The sequence below is a fragment of the Enhydra lutris genome, unplaced genomic scaffold (genome assembly GCF_002288905.1).
Source record: "Enhydra lutris kenyoni isolate GAN:26980312 unplaced genomic scaffold, ASM228890v2 scaffoldscaffold25, whole genome shotgun sequence".
Taxonomy (NCBI): domain Eukaryota; kingdom Metazoa; phylum Chordata; class Mammalia; order Carnivora; family Mustelidae; genus Enhydra; species Enhydra lutris.
This window is the reverse complement of record NW_019154109.1, coordinates 23,662,026-23,686,198: the sequence shown is the minus strand read 5'-3', so window position 1 is coordinate 23,686,198 and position 24,173 is coordinate 23,662,026. Positions and strand designations below refer to the sequence as shown.

At 40.7% G+C, this 24,173-nt stretch overlaps 2 protein-coding genes across 4 annotated transcripts in view; one reads left to right on the top strand and one right to left on the bottom strand.

Moving 5' to 3' along the window:
- Window positions 1-3,636: 3,636 nt before the first annotated feature.
- LOC111151099 (BRO1 domain and CAAX motif containing) lies at window positions 3,637-22,724 on the bottom strand. 3 transcript variants are annotated; one of them, XM_022508871.1, is made up of 13 exons: window positions 22,371-22,722; window positions 20,313-20,429; window positions 17,598-17,704; window positions 17,159-17,255; window positions 13,588-13,683; window positions 12,437-12,509; window positions 10,991-11,096; window positions 9,979-10,068; window positions 8,396-8,481; window positions 7,347-7,428; window positions 6,665-6,815; window positions 5,614-5,773; window positions 3,637-4,410 (listed from the first exon to the last, which is right to left on the bottom strand). In XM_022508871.1, exons 2-13 carry the CDS (start codon window positions 20,411-20,413, stop codon window positions 4,324-4,326), a joined length of 1,236 nt encoding a protein of 411 aa, XP_022364579.1. In that variant the 5' UTR covers window positions 20,414-20,429; window positions 22,371-22,722; the 3' UTR covers window positions 3,637-4,323. The 3 variants fall into 3 exon arrangements, with proteins under 3 accessions (XP_022364579.1, XP_022364580.1, XP_022364581.1); XM_022508872.1 differs by lacking the exon at window positions 22,371-22,722 and adding an exon at window positions 21,508-21,552; XM_022508873.1 differs by lacking the exon at window positions 5,614-5,773 and having other exon boundaries at window positions 22,371-22,724.
- A 112-nt stretch (window positions 22,725-22,836) lies between these two features.
- Window positions 22,837-24,173, top strand: part of LOC111151040 (axin interactor, dorsalization associated) — a 38,884-nt gene continuing 37,547 nt past the window's right edge. The window contains exon 1 of the mRNA XM_022508758.1: window positions 22,837-23,103. Coding sequence (XP_022364466.1) covers window positions 22,994-23,103 — 110 coding nt within the window. The 5' untranslated portion in view covers window positions 22,837-22,993. The remainder of the gene's footprint in view (window positions 23,104-24,173) is intronic.

Below are 24,173 nucleotides of genomic sequence, written 5' to 3'. Positions count from 1 at the left end.
CATTTCATTAAGACCTTCACTGAAACGCAGCACTGTAATCTGTCCCTACAAAATAACAAATATAGACTTGGCATTTAACTTCAGGAAGACATCGAACCTAAGACTACCCGGGGCTCTTTCACTTTGCACTCATCATGGCATGTTTTCAAATGAACCGGGTTCAAGTGCACGGGGTGGTTAGTTCCGCAGGAGATACCGGGCCCAGGGCAGGGACTCCCAGCTTCCACCTTCCCCTCTTCCCCAGGCTGGGGGGTCTAAAGGTCGAGCCTCTGGTGGCCATGGGCCTGGGACGGCCAAAGCCCCACTTGGCAGAGTGGAATTGGCTACCAGTGTCCTGCCGCCATTTCATGGGAGAAGGGCCCACTCTGTTGTGTGTGACTCACCCTAGAGTGGGGAGCGGACAGGGCTGAGCGAGGGATTCTGTGGACTGAGCAAAGATGAACACATGGATCAGTCAACCACTGCTCCCCTAAGAACTGCTGACAGAACATTCCCTGACAGGATTTTTCTATCTTTATTTTCAGTACTGAGCCGTGGATCAAGTGACATGACTGACGGGCTGGTGCTGTTAGGGCCTTTCTCAACCTTCTCTATGTCAGGGCAGATGATGTAGGGAATTCTCTGAAATTCTGGAGGTGACCAGGCAGGGAGCTCCAGCCGCCTTACGCTCCGCCCAGCTGAGAGGCTGAGGTGGCTGAGATCAAGTAGCTCCAGGCAAACTACTTGGGAAGCTCAAGAGAACAAAATCCAAGGGGCACCTGGCTGGGTGAGTTCAAGCCCCATGTTGAGCGGGTGTAGGGATTACATAAATAAGCAAAACTATAAAAAATTTTTCTTTAGAGAATAAAACTCAAGCTACCGGTGAACAAACACTCTCTAGGGAGCACTCTGAATGACAATATGAACTCACACCTACCTCGAGCATATCAAAGGTTTTAGATACATTGAATTGCATTTAAGTGATAGCTCTGGCCTTTTGGATAAGTGCGTTTTTATTTTATAATTCACAGTAGGCTGCCCTTAATTTAGTCCCTTCAGTTTACTAAAACATTTTAAAGATAAAGATGTAGGCGGCACCTGGTGGGTCAGTCGGTTAAGCACCTGCCTTTGCCGGGGTCATGATCTCAAGGTCCTGGGATCCAAGCTCTGAGCTCCCCGTGGGGCTGTGCTCAATGGAGAGTCTGCTTCTCCTTCTCCCTCTGCTCCTCTCCCCGACTTGTGCTCAAATAAATAAAATCTTTAAAAATAAAAATGTAAATTCTAAGCAAATTACTCAAATATCAAGCCTTTAGACACAAAATTATGCTAAGCCAGATGACATTCCAAGTTTTCTTTTTAAGATTTTGAGAGCGCACAAGGGGGGGGGGGCAGAGGGGGCCTGGCAGAGGGAGAGGGAAAAAGAAAACTCCTCACTGAGCAGGAACCCAGGACCCTGGGATCACGACCTGAGCGGATGGCAGATGCTTAACTAACTGAGCTACCCAGGCACCCCCAAAATTTATTTTTATACACATATTAAGAGATTTAAAAAATGTGGTATTTTCTAAAGCACACTCTGGAAAATAAAGATTTCCGAATGCGGTTTTATGTCTCAGTACATTTATAGCTCAAGTTTCCAAAGCACAGAGTTTAGGGCAGAGCACTGCTCGGCCACAAGGACTGGCTCTCTAGCCCAGGTTACCATAGGACACACCACCGCGCTGCACCGGGTAATGCAACAAGGAAGGTAGATACAAGCCAAATGAATTCCTACTTTGAGATTCAGAGGTGGTAAGTACCAATAAACATAAATAGAAACCAGATAGGTCGAGGAATGTTGGATAGTTAATGAACTCATGTGGCGTAAAGCACCTGATGCATGTGTTTCTGTCAGAAGAAATAGGGGTTTTGTGTCCTATTAATGGTTACTGGTTTAATAAATGTAAAAATACTTGTCAAAAAACAAAATCCCGATGAATTTGTAAGTAAAATTACTTTTATTTTCATAAATAAAAAGATAATTCATTATATAAACAACACTTTTAGCGGAGTATGTTAACTGTCATTATCCAGTTTAACTAAGAATGAGATGTACGCATAGTTAACACAAAGTTACATCCCTCTACAGCTTTCATGCAACTGCTTTACATCTGTTAACTTCCCAAAATCTCCAACACCATTTTAAAGAATATGATAAAAATGGGGAATTCTAGTCACAGAGCGTCACTTATGCTGAAGTCAACACGGTATTACTTGCTCAGGTCGAAGCTGCCAATTATGGACTTAAAGGAACACCAGTATTTTCTGCATTTTACAGAAGCACTGACCACGTGACGCGTTTTCATGCCACATATGGTGGTATGATTCACAAAAATGTCGATGTGAAAATTTGGTTAACTAGGTTAGTATGCCCTAGTACCCGAGAGAAAGTTCCTACAGGCCAAGAGCAACAAGCGGGCATCAAGTACTAAAGTTCCGTCAGTAAATGGCACACCGCAAACCAGTGACTTTGTAGCACACAAAATACAGTGAAACTTAAAGTATTTTTTTCTCTACACAGCGAAACAAAATTAAATGTCTGGTTATTATTCCACTTATTGGACTCTGCAGCTTCAAATATTAACTGTTACACAGCAAGGGGTAATTAGCATCTCCGCATATTTTAAAAAAAAGAACCCTCACTGATACTAAGTATTTTCAAGAGTGAAAACTGTGATTTAATCATTTATTTGAACACAATACTGATTCAGACAGGCATAATCTATTTCTTCTTCTTAAGTTTTTTTTTTTTCTTTTTTAGTAATCTCTACACAACGTGGGGCGTGAACTCACAACCCTGAGATCGAGTCGTATGTTCCACTGACTAAGTCAGCCAGGCGCCCCTATTTAGTCTTCATAATGAAATGTTTATTACTATTTAAATACTTTACGCAGATTCTACTTATTTGTCACAGGACTGCAGTGCGGATTCAATGGTTCATCCATGATCAGTGTTTAGCAGAGGGCCTGGCAAACAGTAAGCTCCTGGTGTCCACTACTATTATTTCTATTAAGTGAACCAATCAGTCATTTATGATAGGAAAATCAGCTAACACCCCAGATGAATAATCAAAAGATAAACCTACAGATGTGTGACTTTTGTTAAAAGTATTATGCATCCACTATTTCCCAGGTTTGTGTATATGCTAAACTAATGACTTCAATATTACAAGCTATTTTTAAGATCATACTGTATGTTTGCTCTTTAAGTTTTTGTTATGGCCTCTGGCCTAAAGCAATACAATTTGGATAAGACATGTGTATTAGAAAACCATATAGAAACAATGTACACTGAAGTCGGGTAACAAAGGCATTTCACCATAACTTCTGTTGCCAAAATGTAGTTACCAGTGTAATTCAGGACAACCTACCTCCATTTAGGTTTCAAATTTCTTCTTTACATCATGCATTATCTTACTTCTGCAAAAACATTTTCATTCTTTGTTCATTAAGAGCTGTCACAAAGTTCTGTCCTCTAAGTAAAAAAACCTACTAGGAAAGGTACTTGTAAAAATCATTGTAGGTTCATTGAGATTGAAATAAAGTGCAAGGCTACCAGAATAAGAGTATGTACTTTTTTTTTTTTTGCTAAGATTTATTTACTTGAGTTATTTGTATGTCCAACATGGGGCCTGAATTCAGAACCCCGAGATCAAGAGTTACATGCTCCCCCCAGAGAGAGCCAGTTGCCCCTGGGGTAAGTTCTTAAATGGTCTCAAAATACTTATAAACACTGATTTTCGAACAAATTATCGCTTCTTATATATGTGAGGGATTTGGTTGAAGATGTTCTGATCTTCAAGTGTAAATAACTTTTCTACCAGAAAAGATAACAGACTCAGAGCATAAGTCTGTGTGACAACATAATGGTGAAGGGGGAAAACCTCTCCGTTAAAAACCAACTCCTCTCATTCTTCTGGCATCAAATAAGAGAAAGGAAAATAAACTTTTTGTGTGTGTGAAGACAGAAAAACATACCTGAAACCACATGATTTTGGCCTATATTAACCAGAAACTTACTACTACCCAGAGTTCGGAGACAAAAACCAACAACAAAATAGGCCCTTCAGAGGCATAATAAAATCTTTTACATGTTGTCCTGATTAAAAAGGCGTCTGGAAACAAAGCATGAAAAAACTCTACTACATTAAAAATCAAGAACAAATAAACTGAAGGCAGATTTCCCTCTGAATGTACTAAATCATTCTACAGGCTTCGGAGGAAGCATTTCAAGAAATATGAAGTTCCATGGTTTCTCTTAGCTACCAGTAAAGAAATTCAAAGTGCCCATTTTCTCAATGTACTTTAAGAGATATAGCATCCCGTGTCCTTCTGAGGTTTGATATCTGGTTCTTTCACAGGTTTCACCACTTCTTCTGGTCTGGGTTTGGTCTAGGGAGAAAGAGAAACACAGCGGTAAGTACATAAACTAAGACTTGAAAAGCAAACACTAGATCTTTTCCACCTTAGACTTCTAAGAGATGCTGTATTAAATTACACAATACTGAGATTAACAATGCTGTTCCAGAAGCTACGTGTATCAATTCAAGACGTAATCAGGAAGCAACATTTCAGTGAAGATGAGACCCTAGATGGGTAGGCAAACATCAAGCTAATGGTGCTCTTCCTCTTTCTGATGAGGGAGAAACTGAGCGATGAATCTGTGCACACGGAACTCTTCTAAGTTTGAAAATACCTCATGACAGTAACAGGCTACCTCATACAGCATTACTTTAGAGGCTGAGCAGGATAAAAAGTCATTTTATTTTATTTTTTTAAAAGATTTTATTTATTTATTTATTTGACAGAGATCACAAGTAGGCAGAGAGGCAGGCAGAGAGAGAGGGGGAAGCAGGCTCCCCACTGAGCAGAGAGCCCGATGCAGGGCTCGATCCCAGGACCCTGGGGATCATGACCTGAGCAGAAGGCAGAGGCGTTAACCCACTGAGCCACCCAGGCGCCCCAAGAGAGTCATTTTAATAATAGTTTCAGAATTGGGAGGAAATTGTATTTTTAAAAATTATATTATAAAATTACCTAAAAACATTTCAGGAAGGAGCTATGGCTGCAAATTAATTCCCATCCCTTTTTCTCAGGTGCCTCCTCTTCTGGCAGTCAAACCTCCAACGTTCCACTTAATCTACTATCTGACTTAGCACACCTAGATGTACTTAGATATAAATGAATAAAAGCAGTCTTATTTTACTGCTGGATGATTTCATGGAATGTTGAAATTAGATCAAATCTTCAAATACCCTGAGGCATGCAAAATCCAAAACACAGTATTGCTATAGCAATACAAACATGGACGAGCCATCTGTTTCCGACCTTTTCTCCCACACTGTTCTTAAAGGAGGCTCTTAGAAACTACAGAGAGGCAAGATAAGGTGTTTGAAAACAACTTCAATTATGCAGAAAATCAGAAGGTAATTAAGGCCTAGAGATCTTATTATCTCTGAGAGAGTTCAACAACACATTACACAAACACTGCAGGTAGCTCATTTAACGTTCAGACAAACGTATATATCTAAAATGCTAATTCTGAACTCTCTTCTCGAACTTCTGTGAACAGATGGAAGAAAGCCAATCTCATACACTGTCATCCTTGGGTCTTTTGGTGAGATCAAATGCGGCCAGCGTGTCTGGTGTCCAGTGTGCACTTGTAGGAGGAAATTCGAAAGGCACAGGCTCTACGAGACCGTAATTTGCTTTGAGTTCCAGTTGTGGAGCTTCGGTTGGAATTTTTTGAAAGTAACTGCAAAAAGCAATTTAAAAAGCAATTCATTCATTCAACTACTTGAGCGTCTACTATGTTCCAGGCCCTGTGCGAGAGAAAGACAGTAATGATGGGCAAGACAGACAAGATTTTCCTGCCTCGTGCAGTTTGCATGAGCAGACGAAACAGGAACACTTGTCAACAACAATGCACCATAACTGAAGCTGTGACAAATGCTGTACACCGTAAGAACACGAAAGAGGGGCAACTAACCCCCATGTTAGGGGGCAGGGGTGGTTCAGGAATGCTTTCCAAAAGAAGGGACAGAAGTTATACTAGGTATGTTTAAGCAAGTAAAAGAGCTCAGTGTGACCAAATGCAGGACATGAGCGGAAGAACGTAAAGAGATCCAAGCGGGGACAAAACTGCTTCTCCCAGTCCACACAGGTGGTTGTCTATAGTTTGAACAATGCGGACTTAACAATGGAAAACTGTTTGATAGGACTAGGCAGGACTGACAGAAAACCCATTTCCCGGCTTTACAGACAGCTGCAACCAGAGTGAGATGAATACGCGAAGGGAGCAGAGAAGCCACCTCTAACGTGTGGGGAAGAAACAGCAGGGAGGCAAAGTGAAGAGAGAATTAAGACACTGTAAGTGAGCTACATGTTAATAACTGATGTTTAATTTTTAGAATCTGCTTTTATATATCATCAGAAGTAGAATAAAGTCAGGCCCAACACAAGGGAACTTTACTACCAATTTAAAGAGAATATCAGAGCTAAAGTTAAATGCAATGTGACATAAAATCTTTGGGGGCAGAGACTAACAGAAACTGTGTGATTACTAACACAATATAAATACTTAAACATTATAAATACAAGTGTATACCGAATTAATATTACGAAAATCATACGGAGCTGTACCCACATGAATCCATTTTCTCTCTGACATTTCTCTAGAGTGTTCTTCACAAGATTTCCAAGTTTCCTGAAGAATAAGTGTCCTGAAGGTTTGACCGTTGGGCCGGGTCCTTTGGTTTCTCCATATTCTTTGCACAATGCTTCTGCCTTGGCATAAACTGCATGTGAAAGGGAAAATCATTTGATTATAATCAGTTACTGACCATACTAAAAAGGCTCTGAATCGCACGACAGGAACTTCCCTGCACCTGACCTGGTCTGACAGCAACAGCAGCACTAGTGTAAGGGGGAGTAAGTGTTTTCTACAGATTTTTTGGCTTTTGAAACTTTGTTTCTCTCTCTCTCCAGTTCCCTCACTTGGTCCCATTCTCCTTCATGAAATCAGCCAAAATCTCTTCTAACTGGTTATTTCCTTTTAGGATAAAACATTTGTTTTTGGGACGCCTGGGTGGCTCAGTTGGTTAAGCAGCTGCCTTGGGCTCAGGTCATGATCCCAGCGTCCTGGGATCGAGTCTCACATCGGGCTCCTTGTTCTGTGGGGAGCCTGCTTCTCCCTCTGCCTGCCACTCTGTCTGCCTGTGCTCGCTCGCTCTCTCTCTCTTTCCGACAAATAAATAAAAATAAAATCTTAAAAAAAAAAAAAAATTTGTTTTTCAAAAGGGAGTTAGTATTCTGGCAGGGATACGTACATTTTTCTGCTTCTTGAAGGGACCTGACTGCTTCACCACATTTATCGCCGGCCAGCAAAGTCTGACCATGGTAACAGTAAGCCTGATGGAGAAACAAATTTTTATTCATTCTCACCCAAATGATGCCTTCTGCTATCATTGTTTTCCATACGCATCAGATGAAGGAGCGCCTCTGTCCACTGTTGAAGTATCAATGCAGCCCCTTACACTTCTTTACTTGAATAAGCCTCCCCCAATCACTGTTAGTATAAAAAGTGGGATTAAGTCAAGCTTTGAGCCAAACGAACTTTCTAACTACAGGCTGAGAGCAAAAAGTATTTCTGAATAATGAAATCTGTTTTTACAATCCAGGCACAGCAGATAAAGGAGGGAAACTGCAGTGCTAATGCAGAAGGAGAGGAAGGGAGGATTCTAAGGTTGATGACTAAAGAGTTTTCAAGAGAAATGTTATCAGCCTGTAGTACGCCTTGCTCTCTCTTTAAATGTCTGTATCAAAGGCAAGGACTGCAAATGGTCCAACGCTGTATGCTTGAAGACAGATTTTTAAGGTATAAAAAATAAAATATCAACCTGGATCCAAAAAAGGTGTTTGATTATCTCTCACATGATATTCTAACCAAGAAAAAGTAAGTTTGCTTAATGGGTGTTAAGAGACTGATAAGTAACTCCTCAAAGAGGGCTTATTAATGGTTCTGCACAGATCTAGGGGACATACTGGATGGTATGCCTTATGATTAGAATCAGTAAATACCTTCTTCAATGTCCAAGATGAAAGGAGAGAATTCTCGTTAAGTAGGCGGAAGGTTCCGGCTTAAAAGTGGGTTTCGCTCAGACAGTAATTCCACTGCTATAACCCAGTTCTACAATTCTACATCGTCTATATTTCCACCCACTTCAGCTCACAATGGCTGCACTGTCCGTCACCATTTACTGAGAGCTGTCCGTTATTTGTAAAATGCTAATTAAGAGTCTGACAAGATAACAGACCTAGCACTCAAGGGGCTGGAAAGACAGTAATTCACATTGTTTTTCAGGTTACAAATACTTACATAAGCTGTGTAGAAACACATTTTCAAGTGAAGATACTTTCTCCATTTAGCAGAATACGCAGGCTCCAAACTGGATAAAGTATGATCTAAAGTTACATTTTAAAAAGCAAAATATAATTTCACCCTGATTCACTAGAAGACTTTTAGATCATGTGTTCAGACGCTAATAGCAGAATGCCATTCAAGTCTAAAACTCAAGCATTTACACATTTTCCAAAAAAACTTTGTTTTAATTTTCCCATAACTGTATTTTAACTACATAATAAGGTTGTTTAAATACCACGGCACATCTTTTGATGGTAATATAACAAGTTTAAGATAATGGTAACAACAGAACTTCAAGATAAATACAAATTATATACTGTTTTACTGTTTTCTTAAAATTATATAACATAGCAATGTGTAGTGTGGTCACCCAAGACAGAGACACGGACACTCTCCTTACTGGTTCATCCCCGCAGCACTGAATCTTGCCTAACACAGACATGCACATCCTGCCAGCTTCTCTCTAACCCATTTCTCTTCCACTCCCCACTTCACTGTCTTTGTCGATGCTTCCATCACTTCCTTCACACACTATAATCGCTTCTCAATGTAAGTGGGGTCAGCCTAGTAGTCCTTCACCAAGCAAGCCCATTTCTCATCTTCTAATTAGAGGGACCTTTCTTAAATTCAAATCCAATCAGATTTGCTTCCTATCTATTAATGGGTCCCAATTATCTCCTGAATAAAAACCAAATTTCTTAGATAGGCTTACACATGCATACTTTCTTAACCTTTTCTCCTATCACCCTGTGTTTCAGCTAAGACATCTGTTTAAAGGTCCCGAAGGTGCTGAATTCTTTCTTATCTCTGACGTACTAGAATGTTCTACTCTTCCATATGGCAAAGCTTCTTAGCAAACTCAGAACTTCTATTTATGTTTCAAAGTCAGGCTCAAACGCCACCTTCCCCTAGACAATCTCCTCCAGCATGCCTAGATCCTTTTGGTTTTCATTACGCTGCTGTAATAACATCTTATTTTATGCTGTGATAATGTGGCTATGTGTTTGCTTCCTTCCCCAGACAGTGAATCTCTTCTACTGATCTTTGTATAGCTAGCAACTAAAATAGTAATCATCCCATACATAGAAACAAATGCTTGTTTCCTAAATAAGTGAATGAAAAGAATAATGGGCTAATGAGAAAACCAGAGTTCTAGTCCCAACTTCATGCCTAGTAACCGTTAAATTACAGGTTGGTTAATTCTCTGGAGTTCAGTTTCTTTAATGACAGCAAATGTAAGATTATTGTTAAGGTAAAAAAAAACTTCAAAATTAAAACACCTGTATAATTATTACATATAACTTGTTAAAAAGGACTGCACTGTTCTTTACGTTAAAAGTTACTAAAAGTTACGTAGCACATTAACTGAACAGTCCTCATTCTTTGAAACAACGTAATAAAATAACGTGGTATTATTCCAGTTTTGCAAATGGTCAAACAGTCTGAGAATCTTGTAGTTTTGCTTGTTCCCTATTAAGCCAAGAGTTTAATCTGAAAATCTGAAGACTAAAAATACAACAAAAGAATTATAAACTTACCAGCTTTTTGATAGAAGTTGGCAGTTTCATACGCCAGTGCGGCAATCAGTCCCGGAGCGTGCTTCAGTTCAATGGCTCGAGCAATTGTTACTGTAACCAAAGCACAATAAAGTGAATTGTAATTAAGTTTACTTGCATTAAATTCATTATAATAGCAAAAGACAGCCCAACGATCTATTTGGAATTTTAATAGTTTATTAAGAATTTTAACATGAAAAGTTTAAGTGACAGAAAATGCAAACATAAACCAAAAACACTGAGCCTGCTGATTTTGATACTGTTTCTTTAAATCAATAGCCAATTACTAGCTAATCACAAAAAAGTACTACTACTAAAACAAACACTTCCAGGACACTCGAATTTAAAAGAGAAAAACAAAAAGCCTACAAAGTTTCTTTACTGGTTTTACTGGAGTCTTCATTTATTTCCTGCCACTAAAAGATGAAGATTTAAAGGCAAGCCAAGCAGTGCCAGAGGAAAAAGAGTGAGCAAGGTAGAGAGGGAAAAAGGAGTTACAGAATTAATCTGATGTTGTCAGAAATGGCATGACATCAAAATCCTTTTTAAAAGAGCCAATAGGGGCGCCTGGGTGGCTCAGTCATTAAGCATCTGCCTTCGGCTCAGGTCATGATCCCTGGGTCCTGGGTTCAAGCCCCACACTGGGCTCCTTGCCTGGTGGGAAGTCTGCTTCCCCCTTTCCCACTCTCCCTGCTTGTGTTCCCTCTCTGTCTCTCTGTTAAAGGAAGAAAACAAACAAACAACCCCCCAACTTTAAAATAAATAAATAAATGAAAATAAAAGAGCCATTAAACTGCAAGGCCTTTTCCTGCTAACTATCCATGAAGGCAAACACTGAGGGTGAAGTTGTTCCTCACAATAAATTTCTCAAATGTGAGACTCAAATCAAGCTAATTCTGATTTAAGGGGAAAAAAAAGAAAGAAAGAATCAGATGCCACTAGAAATTTCTTAAAAAAAAAAAAAAAAAAAAAAATCTTACAATATGTAGGATACCTTCTTGAGCTTCAGCCTGACACTGGACAACATAAGCTTCTAGTAGTCGTGCCTCTAAATCCCTCCCCTTTTCTGCAGGTGTAATAAGCTTTGGGATATGACTTTCCTGAGAGAGAAAGAAAAACAACAAAGAAGCCACATTTTCTTTTAACCCAGTTGTTAGAGATGAACAAAAATGGAAGACATTCAATTTGGAGATTGATCAGAAATTCAGGGGGTGCCTAGCAGGCTGGGCCAGTAGAGCAAGGGCCTCTTGATCTCACGGTTTTGAGTTCAAGCCCCACCTTGAGTGCAGAGATGACGTAAAAATAAGATCCTGGGGTGCTTGGGAGGCGCAGTCAGTTAAGTGCATGACCCTTGGTTCCAGCTCTGGTTGTGATCTCAGAGTCCTGAGATCGAGCCCTCTGTCAAGCTCCGTGGCTCAGAATGGAGTCTGCTTGGATTTCTCTCTCCCTCTACCCCTCCTTTCCCCTCCTCTTCCCACCCCCCTAAAATAAATAAATCTTAAAAATAAGTAAATAAAATTAAAATTAATAAAATCTTTTTTAAAAGGTCTTTAAGAAAAAAAAATCCTAAACAGAATAAATTCAGGGCACCAAAACTGTGTAAAAAAGGAGCGGTATTTAGCTTCTAGAGAACAAAAGATCCTGTATACTAAAATTTTTAAAGCTTCTCATACGCCTCTGCAAAACTTGGGTCAAAATAGATAGCACAGATATGCAAGCTACATTTTCATCTTTGGAAATGTGTAACTGCAACAGTAACCAAAGCTCTCTTTTGCATGACTGCTGGAATTACTCATTCATATTAACAACTATAGAGTAGAAAGAGGTCTACAATTCTGTTAACTCAATCACAGGTTTTTAATCACTAAAAGCATCTTACTTCATCATGAGAAAACCCATCATTGGCCTCTGGAAGGTGTCTAGTAATTAGCAGTTTAACTAGGATAAGGTGTGGGTAATCCTGACTGCGAAATACATCAGTCTTTCTCCTAATTTCTTTTCCTGGAGATTTCATATAATTAGTTCCAACTGATTGCCCTCGGCTTTTCATGGAGATAGAGAATACACTCAAGTTCAGCTCTGCAGAATCATGATTTATCCTGGCAACTGCCACAGACCGCAATGGGAAATGGTAAGAACCGTCAGATTTTCGTGTTGTTTTTTTTTTTTTTTTTAATTTTTACCGAAGGGATACAAAAATAACCATTGAATTACAACTTAAATTTTGTAATTGTAAAATTCACTGATGACTTTCTAAAATGAAGACATCTGATATTCTGTAATTGGCTGCAATCACCAATAAAGTATTCAACCTAAGAAAAACAGCCTATACTAGGTTCTTTTTACAACGTGAAATAATTCCTAATCCCCCACCCCAAGAAAGAAAAAGTATTCAAGAATTAAAGTATGTCTTTATATTTTATTGTTATTATTATTTTACCTTTAAATGTTTAAAAATCCCAGCAGCAATTTTTAGGCTTCGATGGACTTCTTTCGCTTCATCTTCTGTTATGCTTAAAGATAGTGGTTACATTAGTTAGAGGATGAATCTTGTTTCTTGTACTAAAATCAACAACTAATGCATTATGATAAAACCAAATTAGTCATTTGTATTTCTTACCACTTGTTTTCTCCCTTTTAAAAACATTTAATTTGGCACTTAAAAAAACAAATGCACATGAAAAATATCAACAGAAGACACTACAAATGATAAAAAGGGAGACCCTGTCTATACGTTGAGACAGCCTTCTTGTTCCTTTCAGGTAATCTGTGCATTAAGCAAATGTAAAATATTCTACACCTAATACATGCACACATGTAAAAACACACACAATATTCACTCTTCCATTCGTGCTTAATCATCTAATTACAGGTGATTTTACATCAGGACATATAATTCAACTTTATTTTACTTATTTTTTTTAAGATTTTATTTTTGAGTAACCTCTACGCCCAATGTGGGGCTCGAACTCACAACCCCGAGATCAAGAGTCGCGTGCTCCACCGACTTGAGCAGCCAGGTGCCCCCACCTTGTGTTTAAATGGCCGCATATCAGATGTACCACAGTTGGTAATTGCCAGTTTCGTACCGCTAATGCCCATTTTCACTATTATAAAAATTGCATCTTATTTCATTTCACAATTCTTGAATCCTTCAAAACAGCTTTCACATCTTTCTATCTCTTTTTCTGTGAGTTGCCTGTTTAAGTTGCTTGCTTATTTTCAAATGATTTGTTGGTCTTTTCCTTTCCTTTTCCATTACAAAAATAATTTGTCATGTGCATCGCAATTTTTCTGACCATCTGTCATTTGTTTTTTAATTTTGCTTACGGTACTTTTATGCAGTCAAATACTCTATTTTTTTCCTTTTCTTGGTTTGGGGTTTTATTTAGAAAGCCCTTCCTCATGACAAGATTAATTTTTTTTTCCCTTTTAACACTGGGCTCCATAATTGAGGCTTAAAAACCTATGAGTCAATCTTTCACTTTACAGAAGGGGTATTTTTAATCAATAGCCCAGACTTTTTAATAACGAATCTCCATTTATTTGAAAAATAACACATACATAGACAACCCTTCACTTTAGACTTACTTTTCTTTTCCAGCCAGTCTTGAAGCATATTTGGTATACCATAAAGCTACATTAAATCCCATGGAAATTAGTTCAAAAACAGCATCCTGCTGGGCACTAGAATTAAAAACATGAGTGTCATTAAGTTCTGTCAATTACTGAGACTTTGTTAGATGAAGCCCCCGTACATCCAACTCAAAATTATACAAGAACTATTTGCTAACTGGAAAATGAAGAAACCAGTCCTGTGTTACTGACTAAAAATAATGGCCCGTAATAGTAAACATGAGAATAGCGGGTTCTCAAAGGTTACTGTGCACAGACTAGCTTTAAAAATACAAATGACAGGGACTCAACTCCAAAGAATCTGAAAAGTCTGGGAGAGGCCCAGAATCTACATGTTTAGTAAGTACCCAGTTGATTCTTGAGTGGGTGGTTCTTACACCAATTTAAAAGCAATGGAATTCAGAAGAGAGACTGTTTCAGGCTAGAATGATTAGAGAAGCTTAATGGTCGAGACAGTCTCTGAATTGTGCCTTGAAAGATGGCCAGAAGGGAGGCAGAAGGATACTCCAGGTAAGGGAATGAGGCTGTTAAAGCCCAAGAAAAGCATAAACATTTTTTCTGAGAGGAGTGACCCAACTAGTGTGATGCAGCAACACATGGTTTGTAGAAAGAAATCAAGGTCAAAAAGCCAAGCTGAAGTGAAACTGGAAGACTTTGAATGCCAAGCCAATCAGTATGGGTACCACAAGGAAAAGGTCTTACAAACATCTTATTTGTTTCCTTCAGATTCTATTACTAGATACGACACCAAGAGGATGGCAAGAACTTATTTAGCAAATAAGGTAATACTAATTCTTAATCATTCCTGTTTTGAAAAGAACCTGAGAATTTTTTATATATTACCTCATTTATCTCAAATGATGAAGAAGACAGAAGTAATAGCCTTCTTTTATATACATTATACTAAGATACAGAAAATTTACCCAAAGGGAAGACACTAGAATCATGGTCCCACTTTGTATTTTTTGAAGGCTTATTTATTTATTTGAGAGAGAGGGTACGTGCATGCTCACGCATTTGCAGGGGGTGGGGGGCAGGGAAGACAGAGAGAGAATCTCAAGCAGACTCCCTGCTAAGCACGGAGCCTAGCGCAGGGCTGGATCTCATGAGCCTGAGACCACAACCTGAGCCAAAATCAATCAAGAGCTGGATGCCTAACTGTCAGAGCCACGCAGGCGCCCCTCCACTCTGTATTTTTTTTTAAGATTTTTATTTATTTATTTGACACAGAGAGAGAGAGAGATCACAAGTAGGCAGAGAAGCAGGCAGAGAAAGAGGGGGAGGCAGGTCCCCGCTGAGCAGAGAGCCCGATGTGGGGCTCGATCCCAGGACCCTGAGACCATGACCTGAGCTGAAGGCAGAGGCTTAAGCCACTGAGCCACCCAGGCGCCCCCACTCTGTATTTTTTATTTGACTGCTGCCTCATAAAAAGAATGGAGACAGGGAAACTTTTTAGATTAAAAAAAAGGAGTGGTGGTGTAAAACATTCACAGTTCAAAAATAACTTACATACTATCCGGTTTAATATGTTACAATACACAAAAACACAAGTTATGTGTTTTTTAATGGAATACTTCACAAATTTGAGTGTCATCCTACCAAAGGGGCAATGCTAGTCTCGACGCTGTTCCAGTTTTAGTGATGTGCTGCCAAAGCGAGCACTAAACACACTTCTTAAAACAGCGTTACCCACGGAAGAAAACTGGAGGCCACAGTTTCATAGTTTATTCTTGGGATGCCTGGTGGCTCAGTAAGTTAAGTGTCTGCCTTTAGTTCAGGTCATGACCCCAGGGTCCTGGGATTGAGACTCATATCGGCTCCTTGCTCAGCAGGGAGCCTGCTTCTCCCCTTGCTTTTGCATCCTCTCTGACGCAAAAATAAATAACATCTTAAAAAAAAACATGTTCATTCTTTTCAGCACTGAGAACTTTCAAATGAATTACATCTGGTAATTTGGTGGGCATATCTAATTTGTAAGTTTACCTTTAAATAAGACAGTTTTGCTAATTTATATAAAGTCTCGTGAATAACTGTCTCCCTTTTTATCCTTCATTTATTTCAGTCTCACTTGCTCCCAAACACTCCATTTCTATTGTACCACGTCTTGGTAGTCAGAATACACATTGTTGAAAAAACATTTTCAGAACAGATATATTCATAGCACACTTTTTACTGAATAAACAACAATCAAAGATAAAGCAACTTAAAAATCTTACCTGTAGAGAATATTGGATATCATTCCTTAAGGACTTCATCACCTAATATTTCACTGCCTCATAAAACTCGCTAAAAAAAAAGCTGTCACGAGGAATCAAGATTTGGCATGGGGGGGGAAAAGTGTCAAATGTATGTACTGCAAAACACTTTACAATCTGCCAAAGTTTTGCGATGTGATAACGATAGAGGTTTGACTCTCAAAAACGTCTTTTTGAAGAAAAAATCCCTTAATTTTAAAGTACAAAGGGATCACATAAAGAAACACATAAAACGAGGACTTGGAAAACCTTAATATCCCAGAATATTAAAATCTGGGAAAAATCTATAGTCCCCACCTTCCTATCAAATTTATGAATTCTACATACAGTATTGCCAAGGAAGGAAGGAAACTAGGAATTTAGCACTTATCTTTTATATAGCTGGCATTATTTGAGTCACTTACCATAAATTTGCCTACTTCATTTCTTATAAAAGCCCTGTATCTGTAACCCCAACCCAGAGCTGAAGCAGGTGTTCACACAGAGACCTGAGACTGAATATGGAGCAATCCAAAGTCCACACCCCTTCCACTGCAATGCCTGTCCTGGGTCTCTCAGCAAGCTCCACTTCCTTCCCTTCTGACTTTACACAACTTTCTACAGCAAATTGACATCAGGATACACGGTCATGGTCATTTAAATAATACAATGGTGTTTAAAAAAAAAAAAGTCCAATAAAAATTTAGCACCGTTATGATGTTTCCTGTTATAACCAGACCTCTTCTGATTAGTTTCAAGTGAGTGATAAGAAAGTTCTGAGGCAAAATTTTTTAAAAGAGCAGAAACAGTGAAGAGAAATTACGAAGAAAATAAGACTATGACTCAAAAGAGTATGAGCTGGGGTGGAACCAGGGACAAAGAGTAAGAAAGAGACTGACCAAAGACATCTGAACTATCCATCAGAAAAAATACTAGGTGAAAAGCAAAATTTTGATCTCCTTGAAGGAAGGCAAAGACTAAAAGACAGAGTAGGATTCCAAATTCCCAAACTGTTCTTTGTGTGTTATTAATAAAGCCAAGAGTGTTTAAGTCTAGTTAATATTTGTATTGATTATCTCAAAAAGAGATTTGGCCTAGGAGAAATAAATTATAAATTATATTTTTACTTAACAGAATGTATTAGTTTAGGTCAAATGTTTTTAACTAATTACCTGATAAGAGAAGATGCTGATCAGATCTAATTCTATTTCTTCAAATACAGAGGCTACGGGTTAAACACTGGCTAAATAGTTACAAAAATGGCTTCTGTTTCGTACTGCTGGCTTGCCTACCTTGGAACCTGCCCCTGTAATGTATCAGTCCACTTGAAATTTTGAATATATCGTAACTTGCTTTCTTGGGTAGATTCATCCAATGAATTTATGAAACCTGTAAAAAGGTACAGCATTTCAGTTTTAGGAAAAAATATCAAGTATTCTGTTCAGAAATTTTTTCAGATAATGACTTATCCAGATACCTAAAGAAAACTCTTAGCCCCTCTATCCCTTCTTTACCACATCTTCTTCTAAGGTAACATAATATGAAGTATGTACACATTTAATTTTCAAAATGTTAGAAAGACCAAAATCACCCTAACATTTCTCACATTTCTGAAACTCAAGTACTGAGATCAAAGAATACAGACCAGAAGACTACACTATTCAAATTTGAAAAGCCTAAGAATTAAATGTGAATTTCTGCAAAGCTGTTAAGTTCTCATAAATAACTAACCTTGTAAAAGTGAAAAATAGGAATCTGATGCATTCTTCATCATTTCTGGATTACAGCTCAGATCAGTGAAGAGTTCAAGCAGTCGTGCTCTGGATGATCTCAAGTCACTTACAGGAGACAGAAATAGTCAAGAAATTTAAGTAAGCTGCATTGTGATGAATCTATGTAAAAGTGGCTTAAAAGTGTCCATTGTATAAAGCTTTCAGATAACACACACACACACACACACACACCTCCTTGAAGGTTTTACTAAGGTATACACAGGACAAACTTAGTTAAGAAATTCTAGTAACAACTGTTTTACAAGTGGTACTAAAATAAACTCAGTCTCATCTAAGGGGCAAATCATGGATATAATTATGTAATAACAATATACAGCAAGCTTTAATTAAAAAAAAAAACAAACACAAGCATGTAAGATGGGAGAAAGGAATTAAGAATGAGTAAATTAAACAGAGCAGTTCACAATAAAAGATATCTGAAAAATGGTAATTTAACATGCTTATGCATCTCCTTAAAATTTCAAAACTTGACACTGTATCAATACACTTTATTAAGTAGGGAGCCCTATTTTTAAATTGCATCCTATAATTCAACAAACACATCAAGAGCGTGTGAGAACACGTGGTTACTACGCATTTTAAAAAGGCTCCCTGGTCTCCATTCTCCTTTACTTCTTCCCAGCAATAAATGTTGCAGATCCACCATTTCCTTCTTGAAATTCTCTTCTCCCTTTATTCCACTAACATTAAATTTCCCAGGATCTCCTTTTATCTCTAAAAGCTCCTTACAATGTTTAGTCTTTGGCTTTCTGCCTTTCTTCCTTTTGAGGTCTTAACATCTTTACACCCAATCTGAGAGCTACATCATCAGCTCCAACTTGGTCGGGTTCCATTTCCACATCTAATTTCAGAAGGCAACTTGCTTAATGAGAGCTCAGAAATTATTCTGCAGGACAATGATTGAAGACACTTGCATGTAAATGATTAATGAAAGACTACACTTCGATTGTTAGCACCAAGAGACTTGGGACTGTACATCCAGAACTTAGTAGGTCCTGAGGATAAAGGACACACTCAAAGTTCTCTGTGGAATGAAAGAATACTAACATATCAAATATTTTAAGACTTACAAGGCCTATCATGTAGCAGTGATGTTTAGAAGAAAGTGCAGACTTCATTTTAAATGGTCTGGGTGGAACGTTTACTCACTGGTACAAGTTCCATGAAGGCTTATTCCAAGAAAGTACATACCAACACTTACATACAGATTACCAGAAATGGGATGGGCTACCTTATGAATTTGTCATTGTTAAGTTTTTTAACTAGAAGCTAGGCAAGAGTAATTCCTGGACCAGAAAAAAAGCTGAATTCTTAAGGCCTATTCTAGGCTCAAATAGTTTGGTGGTTATTTCCGGGGAGGCACTCAATCATCTGCAACCCAACTGTATAAAGTTATACTCACCTTAAAATTAAAGAATTTCAGAAAAAAAAAGTACCTCAGAAATGTCTGTTTTAGGCTGTTCATTTTATAGATGAACAATGAGACCCAGAGAAGTTAAGTGACTTGCCCAGTATTACAGATAAAACAATTAAGCTGGGACCAACCTCTGTGAGTTTAAGATTAGGGGTTAGCAAATGACAACCTATAGCTTGTTTTGAATGGCTCAGCTTGTTTTTATAAAAATGAACAAATAAGAATATGCCAACGGCAGCTGTATATAGCCCCTCGAAGCCTAAAATGTTTACTACTCAGCTCTTCACAGAAGTTTGATGATTTCTGATCTAGATAAATAAGTCAGTTTTCCTATCTTTTGCTCCACTCCTTCTTTCCATAGAAAGTAGCAACACTCTCAATTTTCCATTATTGGTGCCATCAAGGTCTTGATCATCTAGGTTCTGTATTTCATACAGACTGAATCCTTTTCAACTTCCCAGAGCAAATTTCTGAACAGTTGACTCCTCCTTTGAAATATCTCTTTTGTTCTGATCTACTCACTACCCCAGAATAACATTTTTCTGTAAGAAATTATCTTCTTCTATCACTTCTTACAATCTAAATCAAGTATTAGCAAACCTTTTCCATAAAGAGGCTAAAAGTAAATATATGAGGCGCTGTGGTTCATAAATTCTCTGCTGATACTACTCCGCTCTGCTGTTGTAGAGGAAAGCAGCCAAAGGCGGCCAGAAACAATATATAAATGGTGTGATATGACATGGCTGTGTTCTAATAAAACTTTATTTATAAAAATAGGCAGTAGGAAAAATCTGCAGGACAGTTCACCAACTCCCAAACTGAGCCATAAACTCTAACTCAAGTCCCTTCTCCTATATGAACACTGCAAAGCCTATTCCAGCTTACCGGACTCTCTCCCCGCTCAGAACTCCATGAATTTATGATCCGGTTAATTAACAATATCCATATACAGCTTTGTGAAGTCTCTTGTACTGTTTTAATATATAGCTTAACTCTTTTATTGTGTTTGTTTTAGTCTCTCTGGGACTCACTAATCTAAAATTAAGGGCTGCAGTCTAGAAGGCTGCCAAACTTTAAATAATCTATTATTTCACTCTTCACAAGTCATTTGTAAGTTTATAAGGACTCTAAGGACAGGGCAATGTGCTACATACTTCTGTATTGCCCAGGAAACCTAAATTAGTACCTTGTATGCAAAAGTGGCTCAAACAGTACTTGCTGAGATTGACTAAAACTAACCTGCAAATTTTTGAAGCAGCAGGGCCAGCGGCTACACCATAGTAGTTAAAAGTGACAGGAGCTGTGGCTTTTAATGGGTTCCTATGAAACCAATGTGTCATTTTCTCCAGCTGTTTCCTATAAATATAAAAGGAGATGTTTAAAAAATAAAAATAAAACATTTACTAACATAGACAGTATAAAAACAATTAAAAATTTACTAAGAATATATGTATGCATTTTAAAGTGTGTACATATATATATATACACATATATATATAAGTAAGACATACACAGGTACAAATGACTCTTAATTAGACTGCTAAGGGTACTTTAAATAAATAGGTTTTAAATTAACTATATTTCCAACACGGTGTTGCTGATGCCAATTTATTGGTTACAGCATGTGTTTCTACAATAAATACACTTTCCACAAAACAGTAATAAGCAGAATTTTCATGAATAAAAAAATCACAGTACTTGACCAATAATTTCTATCCTATACACCCAAAATATTTGAAAAACTACCTAAGTGAAATGCCAACTTAAAAAATAGTCCCAAGGGCTTCTGGGTGGCTCAGCTGGTTAAATGTACAACTCTTGGTTTCCACTCAGGTCATGATCTCAGGATCCTGAGATCCAGCCCTGAGTTGGATTCTGCACCGAATGTGGAGCCTGCTTAGGATTCTCTCTCTCCCCTGCACGTAGTCTCTCCCAAATAAATAAATCAACCATTAAAAAAAAAAAAAAAGTTAAGTCCTACCCCTTTTTGGTTTAAAAAAAAAAAGCATGTCACTGGCCTAATAGTCCTTAGGAGATAATGCAAATAAAGAAAGGCCCAGCGGAACCTGGGGCAACTAGTGTGGCAACTAGTTCCGGGAAATCATCGTCAAGAAAACCTGATAAGGTTTAATTAACTTAAAGGCATTATACAAAACCCGTGGGCTGCACCGTGAAATACCTCCTGGAGCACCTCCTTTAAAATATTCACCTATTCCTGACAAAACCGATTTGGGAGAGCACCACATACTCAATGCATTGTACATGTGCTGCGGAAGCGAGCACTACTCAATGCACTGTATACTCAATGAAAAATTGAGTTCACTTATGGCTCAAAACATTTACGTTCTTTTAAGAACATATATAATCTTCTAAACATCCATGTAAACCAATTTTATAACATAAGTAAATTAATACTGCTTGTACGTGCACATACGTCAAGCCTTCTCGAGATAATGGCACACCGTACACTTGACTTCGGAGCAGCAAATTTTCTACCAATAATACCCTTTTCAGGTGGATTTCCACTTCCCGGATGAACACGTCCGCAGTTCTGTACATCCTGACTTCGGGAACGAAGAGGGCAAGTACTGCACTGTCCGCCCCGGCCCCACCTTGCCTCTTTCTGAGACCTGCCATTCCCGTTTTCAGGAATTCGGAGAGAGAAAAGCGACACACCCAGCCGCAGGTGCAAGGTGCCCTGAGAGCCACCAGCACAACGGTCGGATCGAAGCTGCCACCTCCCCTGCCTCCGATTACTGAAAGGGGTCCCCCACTCGCGAGGCCGGGGCCACCCAGACACCTACCTGCAAGCCACCCCAGAGCTCCGAGCGCCCACTTCCTGTTTACCGCCCAGCCTCTTCCTCCTGAGCCCCAAAGCTGGAGGCGGCGCGCGGCGACCCTGCGCAGGCGCCAACCCTGGCAGCCCCACATCCGAACAGGCATTTTCTTGGAAAGCCGATGCTTTCCACCCGGGGTGGCGGCCACACAGCAGCCGAACAAACCCCCGTTTAGCTTGTAAGATCCCCGGCGGCCAGTGGAGACGCCGGCAAGGGTATTCGGTCGAGTCCAGCTGTTAATACGACCGACTCGCGGGGCCAACATGCATTTTCTTTCTTTCGTTAGTTTCAAGGCCTTAGAAGGAGACTTTTTTGGATCACTATCCGGGAGTCTGTGAAGACTGAAAACGCGTGTAAAAGCCGGGCGGGGCGGGGGGGGGGACCCTATCGCTTGGGACTCCAGGATAACGCCAGGGGTAGGCGTGTTACTGGGAAACGCCCATTCTCATGACAAACTTACCGGATTTGTCAGAAATCTGTGTAGCAGTCCTCCTCGGGGAAGAAAGGGAATGTCCAAGTCCGCAAACGAGAAAGGGAGGGAGGCGGAGTGCCAGGAGAACCGGAGCGACGGGCAATCAGGCCTGCGTCGAGGCGGGGTCACGTGGCCCGGGCCGCCATGACAGCTACCGAGGCGGCAGAACGCGCTGCTTTGGGGCGGAGGCTTCGCGTGTTGCGGCCCCGTCGGAACGCTCCGTTCTTCAGCCCTGTCTTAGTTACTTTTCCCCAGTCTTTAATCGTGAGCTGCACTCTCTTTTCCTGAGAGGAAGAGAGAATGCGGCCGGGACTCCCAAGTCGAGGAAGAAGGCCGCAATAGCAATGGCGGCCCTCGCCGGGAGCGGGGCGGCCTCAACCTAACGCGGGGCGGGGCGTCAGGGGCGGAGCCTCGGCAGGGCGGCCGCTTCAGAGCCGCAAAGTTTGGCTGTGGCGGCAAATGGGCTTGGGCGGCTCCTCGGCGGGTGGCGGTGGTGACCGTAGCGGTTCCTCCTGGCCCTGTTAATGTCGGGGCCAGGCCCGGGGAGGATGGCGCGCTAGAGCCCGGCCTCGCTGGGGTAGGGGCGGGAGGGGACAGGGTGGGCACCGGCCATGTCGGAGGTGACCCGGAGTCTGCTGCAGCGCTGGGGCGCCAGTTTTAGGAGAGGCGCCGACTTCGACTCTTGGGGCCAGCTGGTGGAGGCGATAGACGAGTATCAGATGTGAGTGACTAACCGCGGGAGCGGGCCAGCCGGGCTCGGTCGGCCGCCTCCCCCTTTCTTCTGTCGGTGTCTCTTATCGTATCCCAGGGTGGGGCCCCCGAAGGCACTGGGGCTGGGATCGCGCTGGCCCCGGACGGGCTACCCTGGAGACTGCAGCCCGCTCGCTGGGCTTTCGCGCCCCTCTCTCCCTCCGCCGCCACGGGGTCAGTTCCATTCAACAGGTAGCCCCCCTCTCCGGGGGCGCCCGCCCTAGCAGGCTGCCTCTGTAGTTCCCGTCCCCCGCTCTGCAGTCGGATTCCTTCCCTCCTTTCCTTCGCCTCTCTCAGGTTGCTGCCGCTCAGTTTCTCTTCTAGAATCTCGGAGGGATACTTGTGTGTTCCCCGCCCACGTTCCTGGGATGAGTGGCCTTGCTCTCTGTGGTGCCTTCCTCCTCCCATGTGTAGGACTGGAGGGAACTGGTGGCGCTTGAGGGGAGGGGGCGCCCCCAGGAAGCAGCGGGGACAGGGGCGCCTCACCCGCCAAGGGAAGGGTCCCCTCTGGCGCCCCTTCTCCACCCCTCTTTCGGATGAGCCCTGTTTTCACAATTCACCTCGATTCCGTTTCGGTTTCTGAAACTGTTATTTGCTTGGCTGTGTGAGTCCCACCCACCCCCTCGCTCGGTTGCTTTGGGTGGAGTCCGCGCAGGATGTGAACAGAAGAGAGCGAACTGAATTAATGGACCGCGCACGGGAGCCACCACTCCCTCTCTGGGTCCCTCCTCCTTGTCCTGTGTGTAATGTATAGCCGCAGGGTACTTTGTGAGTACCCGTTTCTTTGATCTTTGACCCGAAGTCCAATTTCTTATAGCCTTTCTGGCAACTCCCCCAAAACACTTAAGGGGGGCTTTTTAAGTTAAAAGACAAGATTTACGCCTATATAAAACCTTGCTGGGGCATCAAGGTGGCTCAGTGGATTAAGCCTCTGCCTTCGGCTCAGGTCATGATCTCAGGATCCTGGGATCGAGCCCCACATCAGGCTCTCTGCTCAGCAGGGGGTCTGCTTCCCCCTTCCCCTCTGCCTGCCTCTCTGCC